The 8568-nt window shown below is 37.1% G+C and overlaps 1 protein-coding gene across 1 annotated transcript; it reads right to left on the bottom strand.

The window, feature by feature from the left end:
* Nucleotides 1-77: 77 nt before the first annotated feature.
* LOC142983859 (uncharacterized) lies at nucleotides 78-1765 on the bottom strand. Its single transcript, XM_076131014.1, has 4 exons — nucleotides 1549-1765; nucleotides 1189-1415; nucleotides 932-1079; nucleotides 78-826 (listed from the first exon to the last, which is right to left on the bottom strand). Exons 1-4 carry the CDS (start codon nucleotides 1675-1677, stop codon nucleotides 110-112), a joined length of 1221 nt encoding a protein of 406 aa, XP_075987129.1. The 5' UTR covers nucleotides 1678-1765; the 3' UTR covers nucleotides 78-109.
* Between the last annotated feature and the right edge of the window lie 6803 nt (nucleotides 1766-8568).

Raw genomic sequence — 8568 nt, 5'->3', positions numbered from 1 at the left:
AGTGTTTGTACCTGTGCTTTGTACATGAGTTGCACTACAAAAGTGGAAATCATTGGGTTAAATAATTAAACAGAACATTGGTTTAAATATTTTATTATATCAATAAATACTAACTCTTTGTGCTTAAATCTAAAGGCAAGTCTGTGCGCCTGACTAGTTCTTCAATAGGTTTGTATTCACGTCGTTTTGTGCATATTAGGTTCAAAGGCATCTCCTCCTCAACCGGGGAGTACATTTTTGGACTTTCTTCTGCACTTTTGAGTGTGACGTCATCAATTCGAGGTTGTTCCTCGTATGTGAATACTTTGTCACTAATACTGGATCCCAGAGTAGGGTAGCTCATGGTGTTGGAGTAGTAACTTCTATACGCATGTTCGTACATTTGCGTGTACTCCATATAAGACATTTCATTTGTGGGTATCCGGACTGGATACATAGGTTCTAGAGATCGTATATAGGTAACTTGGTCAACGATCGGTGCGTACGACATAGACGTCGGGACGGAGGTTTCTGATAAGATAGGCGCGTATGTTTGCCTCGGTGATAGAGAGCTGGTAGGTGGGTTGTATGGGTGAAGGGGAGAAGGTACCCTTATGTAGTCTTTGGACGGTGAGTATGTGTCAGGGCTGTGTTCCTCCGAGGACTCTCGCCTCGTAGTCTGCTCTGTGGTGTAGTGTTTGTAAGTCTTGACGTGCTTCCTCAAACTCGATGGGTCGGTGTAACGTTTGTTGCAGCCGGGAACTTTGCAGCAGTATGGCTTTTCGACCGCGTGTGTCCTTGTGTGCTTGAATCTGTCGCTCGAGTTTGAGTATGCTTTGCCACAACCCTGATAACAAAACAAAGTCATAAGTAATCGAATTTTTCAAGCGAAGTCTTTTGTACATTTTGGGGAAATATATTTTTTCTGAAAATTTATTTCAGCAATATTTACCTCATAAGGGCAGACGTAGGGTTTTTCTCCAGAATGTGATCTGAGATGTATCTTCAAGTTTTCAGCTCTAGAGAAACTTTTTTGGCACTGGTTGCAGGTGTGTGGACGCTCATTTGTGTGTGTTCGAACATGCACCAGCATTTTGTATCTGTTGAAAAAATAATATACATTAATGGATTGTCGAACCAATATTTTAGATAATACATAAGTAAGTAAGTGAATTAGTGATAATTATTCTGTATAAATATGATGCTTACCGTGCATTGAATCCTTTCTGTGGTCTGGTGCAACTCTTCCAGCCGCAGTAGAAGAGTCCGTCTCTGTGTGCGAGCGCGTGCGTGCGCGCGACGTGCGCGGACAAGCGCGCTACGTTTTGAAAACGCGCGCCGCACCCGCGCCACCCGCATACACCCTCCAAGTTGTCTGACGTCTCATTTGTGTTGCGTTCAGGAGATGATCCACCTGACGAGTCCTCGTCTTCCAACTAAAAGTAAATTCATTTATTAGAAAAAATATACTAAAATATACCTGCTACTATTTTTTTCTCTTACTAATTGGAGAAATTAGCACTTCTGAAAGTTTTTATTTTGACCACTGAGTACTAAAACAAATCGCACCTGAGGTGGATGTGGCGGCAACACTACAGGTCTGGCGAAATAAGGTGCGAATCTCTCGGCGGGCATCCATCTAGGTACCCTGCACCCATCCCTGGGGATATCCGACTTCCAAGCCGGAAACACTAACATCGTGGCACTTGTATCACAAAGTAAACTAACAATCAAGTTGGTTGTGGTCACCGCGCGGTCGCTACGGACAATGATGGCAGGCGGCCGCGCCGCTTACTTATAAAACGTCTACGACTGACAACGCGCTGATAAGAGGACGAGTCCCCCGCGAACACGCTACCTCCATCCATATTTTTTCGTCATGTCTCGTTAGTGCTACGTGATAGGCGAAATTCTCTATATTACCTTAACGTGGATTTCTAGTTAGTATTCTTTTGAAAATTTGATTAAATAAGGCTTAGTTTGGCGTAACTAGTGAGTAAGATAGAACTAACGTCGCGTCATGTGTATGTAGGAGCGTTATCAGAAGCCGCCTGCCGCGGCTACTGTCCAGTTATTACCGGTACGATAGGCCCCGGTTCAATAGGTGACTGATATCGCGGTGTCGGTGTGAAGCGACCTCTTACTGGTTCTTATTGACGAGCTCATCACTAATCGCCTTCAAGACTGTTGTTTCAAGAACAAAGCGTTTGTGTCGTGGACACTATCACGTATCTATTGTACTTTATGAGGCATAGAGTTAAGAGTATTTGGTGAAAGTGGAGACTTTTTAAATAGTTTTCCTAACGGTTAGGGTCTATCTGTCTGTTCGTAATTGAAGTGTCAACAACCCGATGTTGTAGTTAGAGTGAAGTCTATAAATAGACCATTTGAGGTACTGAATATAACTGGTTATTTAATATATCCATTGAGGCTATTAGATAATCACGTTGCATGGAAAACGGACCGCAATTTACACTTTATGGATATAAGTACGATATTATAATTATTTATTGGCTGCTTTTATTCAATGAGACACGAACTAAAAAAAACGATGATTCTGATTTCCCAAATAAAAACAGTTTCCACCAATTATCTTTCTAATTTTATTGGTTCTGATTTAGTCCTGAAATTTCCAAAAAACTATGCAAAAAAGTAAAATATCGAATTAATTGCTGATCTAAGTAGGTAATTTCGTTAAGAATTGTGCCCATATTTACATGTGTCGTAAACTAAGACATTCAACTTTCTGTAAACAGATAAATGGCTTGTTATTGCAGTAGATTTATATAATTTACAAGAGACAATGAGTTGTAAGAAACTAAGATAAGTATATTTCAAGATCTTGTTTTTTCTGGATTAAGAAATGACTAATGGTGTAAACGTGACGCATCTTAAATACTTTATGTTGTTTGCTTGTATTCTTGACACAAGCATGCTTCATAGAAAAAAAAAAATTTTTACTTCTGCTGTATATTTGATACAATTAACATTGGTATTCGTTGTACCTCCGCAATAAACGCGCTTTGATTGTATGATTGTATCTGTCAAATCGTAATGATAACGAATTATTTTGTCTGTCATATCTAATAACAACACAACATTACAAGGCAGATTTAAAAACATTAAATCGGAAGGATTACTGGTATTCTATCAGGCAATTAAATAGTGGCTAAAAGCTGAAGCCAGTTATTACCAAGGCTTTATTTATTGATAAGTTTTGAGTTTTGAAGTTTTGCTATTAGCACGTGTCTCTACCTACTTGCTTAAAATTTGTGTTAGTAGATTTAAGGTAAGGTAGGTAAGGTATAATCTTGTACGAAGATCCATCCATATTTAGTGGGATGCCGACGTTAGAAGTGATTGGTTGGAAAACTGCTAAAAGACAGCCGTATTTGTAGCTAGGTACATACTGTACGCATAGTGCAATTTGACTTTGACAGATGCACAGTAAAAAATTGTATAACTGAGGCCACGAGTTGAAACAAATGATTTTTCCGCACGGATTAGGCGCGAATCCCCTGCGTTCATGTTTATCGAGCCAGACGACCGTCATAAAACCCGAGGCTTTCCAACACGGATCTATAGGACAGTAGACAGATAAAATATCAATGTTCACCGATAAAATCTTAACTACGCCGCAATTTGTACTAGACTTGTAAACTGTCGTATCTACTTAACCATCGATTTCATAATGATTTTTAAAAATAGTACAGGTATCTTTGGTAGGTACACCACTTAGGGATAATTAGGTGGGTTATCAAATATAGTTTTGTGTGATCAGTCCAAGTCTGTATAATTGTTACTGATTTTGAAAATAACAAAGCTTTTAAAGTATTTCTAACCACGCAATTTCTATTATAAATAACTAATTTTCTTGTTGGAAAATTACGATGCGTGTTTATGCACTCTGATTCTAAATAACCATTACTTCCTTATTTGTAGGAATTTATAAATTTAAATCTCCGGGTTAACATAATAACATTGCTTCCTGTATTAGAGAATTGCGTATTTATCCTCGAGTTCCGGTTGTTATAGAAAGAGTGTGCCTTTAGTTTCATGCAGTATTTTGTAATGCCTGCATTTTAAAAACGGTTGTCGCTTTACCAATTTTGTGACAATAATAAAAAAAATATTATATATTTTTTGTCTCTTTTAATAGATCCATATACTTTCCAATAAGGATACGGAATATCGTAGGGATACAAAGGGACAGCATCCTGGAAGCATAAAAATGTTCAATGAATAGACTGCGTTTATCAGGAGCATTACAGCATAGACGCGTTGTACGTCTGATATACGAGCACTACTTCCGAATTGTTATCACTTCTCTCAGACGGATCTATCTAGTTTCTGATAGCGGTATCACCTTGCTGAATTTCACCCAACATTCAGTTTCACGTGAGATCGCCAATGTTCGACTTTTGGACTCGTGATCTTCATTAGGGTTCTTTCTATCCATCATATCATTAGCGTGATAAGATACAGACTGATTTTCGGCGATTATGTTATTGGAAGAAAGCAATTGTCATTACCCTTGGTGTTCTATGGTCGACATGATTGCATTACATTGTGCAATATTAATAGCAGGTTTTATTTCGTACCGTTTTAAAAATAATGATAGGTATGTTTCGAGTTATGTAAATCCAAAACATATTGTTCTTACTGAGTAATCTAGGGATCTACGAGTTTACCATTGCATTATCCCAAGGCTATATAACCCTTCCACCCATGAACAGCGTGACAAAGCACCTAATTCTTGGTTAACACTGTGAGCAAACATGCTGCAAAACTGTGCGTCATTGAATACTTGTTCAAACGAGTGATAATGTTATCAGTTGTGTTGTGTGAGGGTGTGCGTGTGCTCGTTTAGTGTGTACGCAGTGGTGGCGGGCGTGTGTGCGGTCGGCTCGGCCCCCTGCGGCCGGCGCGCGGCGCCCGCGCTGGTTACAGCCGGTTCGCTTATCACCGCCTGTCGTCTTCAACGCTAGCTCTTTGTATCAACAATAAAGTTTATGAAGGACTTCATAAAAATATGTGCCACGTTATTACCGAGTGTACCTATTGTTTACTTGATTAATTACCGCGTTATACAGCGTTAATGAAACTTTATTTTTAGCACATCATAATGCGGGAATTTCATTTTTATTGAGTCTAGGTTGTTTTATTTTATTATCAGGAAAAATATTGTAGGTCGTTCAAAGTCTACAGTTATTTTTGTTGATAATTATAAATATTCGGAAGTTGGAATACCTACCTTAAACGGTCACAATTTTATTGTCTGCTGGCCTATGAATAAAGTTATTGCCTTCTAAAACGATAAAAGAATATGACGTAATATTGCAGAATTGGCTAAATTGACTTTCCCGAGGTTTGATGAGAACCAAAAATATTAGCCATGCTTAAAAAATCTCAAACACTTCATTAATTTTAGAGCCAATAAAAATACGTAAGTAGTCCGAAATTTTATTTCAGTTGTCTTAATTGTTACAAAGAAGTAATTAAAGGGAATTTATAAAATATAGAAAATGACAAACACATTGCACAATATCTACTTTCATGGAACGGTTGATATTCAATGGTCTGTGTTTCTACCTTTCCAGTTACCATTCTTATTCGTTACATCGACGCAAAGTCCTGAACTACTGAAATAATGGTATGAAAAGTAATGAAATCTTTCACAGCCTCGTAGGTATGTATAACAGTGTGCTTATTTTGTTTGAAAGTACTAGCAATATCGTTCACGTGTCGTCAAAGTAGACTTGTTTATATGTACGGTATCGCAAAGTCCGCCGGGGGCAGGCGGACAGTTCGCCCGAACCGGATCGCAGCGGTTCAGTGTTATCACTCACGTCCACAAACATTCTGCTAAATGTATTTCATCATCAATCCAATAAAATAAACAGATATAGTTTATTATTATATATTTACCTAATATAATTCAATGTGATAATGCCAGACGTTTTCGTAGAGACTGATCTTGCGAGAGTAGATGAGGATGAGATGGAAAACCAATTAGGTTTACTATGTAGGCATAGTTAAACCTAATTGGTTTTAATAAATAAAAAAGTGTAAATAAAAAGCCATTTTGTCATTGAAAACTCATGTCCCGGGATCTTAACAAATAATATACAAACATACAATACAAGACAACTACTAACCCCCGGTTTCTGAGTACCTACATTTAGCGGTAGCTTATCTATTCAGTAGCGTTTTATATATGAGTTTAAGCGCTATTGAAGAGATAAACCACCCCTAAATGTACCTCAGAAACCGGGGGTAAGTAATACTAACTTAGCAGTGCAAACTGTAGGTTAATTTAGTTCTACCCCTATCTGTCGACATTCAACGATATGTTATTGGGACCATCTTTGGTTATACTTAATGTAACTTAAATGTATGTCTCAAAACTGATTGGTATATAAAGTAAATAGGGAAAAACGTCAATTCGAAACATAAACAAAGCAGTTATTCGATAAGTTATTAAAATTAAAAGTCATTACAATATCATGAGAGCCGCGAATGTACTGGATATCTACTTATCTACCAAATAAGTAGTGTGCAAACTATGACATTGCAAGTCAGAATATTATAGAAATAAATGTTATGATTAACATAGACATTCCGGTGTGGTTACTTACCGCTTCTATCAAACAATTTGACAAACCATAGTACTTCTAATCTTATAATACTACAGAATGCAATCATAATGCAATGCTCTTTGTTTGGTTGTAACTTACATAAAACAGGTACCTAAAAAGTTTGTGCTAAAAATATCTCTACCTAGGACATTTACTTTAACCACTTGTACTCCCCAACCCGCACTTGGCCAGCGTGGAAGACTCAAGCCTAACCCCTCCCTCATTTGGGAGAAGACTCTTGCTCTGCAGTAGGACAGTAAAAGGTTAAATAAATACTTGTAACTACTTATAGTGTACTTTTACTGTAATTTTGAAATATGCAAATTACATTTTTTCCTTAAATTGAGTGAAATATGTTTTCCTCGTATGAATTTTACACTCGAGGTTTGTTTATGTATCACGAAGAGATAATTGAACCGTATGATGAAATAAATTACATGAAATCTCTACTGGTTATATATTCTTATACTAGTTTAATGCGGTACGATGTAATGGCGATAAAATACTTAGGGTAAACTATACCTAGTGTTATTGCTACTGCATGTTAGGTGTAGACGGTCGCGTAATTCACCCGCATTGAGTATATTAGCGAAGTATTGATTATTTTAGGCCCTGAAATGTTCGTATGTAACTATATGTACATAGGTAGAGCTAGTTTAACCTTAAATTAATTTAACTTTGTTTTACTATTTTAATAGTTATCGCAAATAACTCTTAAGCAACGTTTCAAAAGACCTCAAAAAGACCAATGGTCACTGCGCGATGGCAGTATCTTCACGTAGTAAAAGCTTTCTATAGAAAAAATGAATCATTGGTGACATCGGGGCGCATTGTCCCATGGTAAAGAAGTTATCGCTACTTTCATAGGCAGCATAATATGATAAGAGTAAGAAGAGACATTATTCGTCCAGCACCAAAATCTCGGTATACCTATCCTAGAACTCTAGCTTGGTTCTACGGCAGGTGGTAGAGTCGATTGAAATAAACAACGCTAGCGATGAAGTGTCGGGAATTTAAATAACCTTTAGCTATTGTTTTTTTTTGTAGTGGCATTTAACGTTCGTCATGTCACCTGTAAATTATCTGGATGCTTACAACTTTCCTTATCCGAATTGTTTGCATAACATGGTTGAATGCGCATTTCGTAGTAAGACGTATAAAAAAAGCAATGTCTTAAAACACTTCGATAATTTTGAGTAAGTGAACATTCTCTCAAGATTACTTGAATAAGTGTAAAACGAAACTTTCTGTAAGGTCTAGAAGTTTTTACGTTGGCATTCGCAACAACAATTAATTAAAACCTCTTTAATTCTTCATGTTACATTTGGCTTTAGACGGTTGTTTGACAAGGATGATACTGTTTAACAAGATACAATATAGATAATATTGCAGTAATTAATGTGGGAATCTGATTACGAATAATCCAATGATAAAAAAATGGTTTTCATAACATTGCGTAATTTGTGGATGGATGCTCAAGCAGGCATTCCGTGTGCAATGTCGTACGGATTACCATGACGAGGGACATTTCACGTAAAACACAGACACCAATCTCGGTGGTTAGCACTTGTCGATACCGATAACGATAAGATGTCTAATCCACAGTCTGTAAGGTGTGAATGTGACAAGTCCACGCTATCGGCGCGTGTGAAATCAGATTTTGCTCACGTTTTGCGACATATCTAAGCATTCCCTATCAGACTACAAGCATTTTATTATTTATAGAGTAATACAATGTTTTATTAATATCCTTGTCAGTATCTAAGAGTTTCTTTTTCGATCTTTCTTATAATCTGAATCTCCATCAGATTTTACTAGTAAACACCAAAAACCACGACAAAATATACAATGAATTTTCAATTTAGCAAACGATGTGTTCGATGAGTCATTCACGTTTTATTAATTTAGAAAGTTTTTGTGTTTAGTACCAAATACGTAACGCTACATAAGT

Source organism: Anticarsia gemmatalis, chromosome 2 (genome assembly GCF_050436995.1).
Source record: "Anticarsia gemmatalis isolate Benzon Research Colony breed Stoneville strain chromosome 2, ilAntGemm2 primary, whole genome shotgun sequence".
Lineage (NCBI taxonomy): Eukaryota > Metazoa > Arthropoda > Insecta > Lepidoptera > Erebidae > Anticarsia > Anticarsia gemmatalis.
This window is presented reverse-complemented; position numbering and strand designations above follow the sequence as displayed.

What these genes read in the sequence shown, in the direction of transcription:
- LOC142983859 (XM_076131014.1), bottom strand. Translation starts at nt 1,677, where the DNA reads ATGTTAGTGTTTCCGGCTTGGAAGTCGGATATCCCCAGGGATGGGTGC. An exon ending in TGCCGCCACATCCACCTCAG is followed by an intron (nt 1,416 to 1,548) that starts GTGCGATTTGTT and finishes ATTTACTTTTAG; the next exon opens with TTGGAAGACGAGGACTCGTC. An exon ending in CCTACGTCTGCCCTTATGAG is followed by an intron (nt 827 to 931) that starts GTAAATATTGCT and finishes TTTTGTTATCAG; the next exon opens with GGTTGTGGCAAAGCATACTC.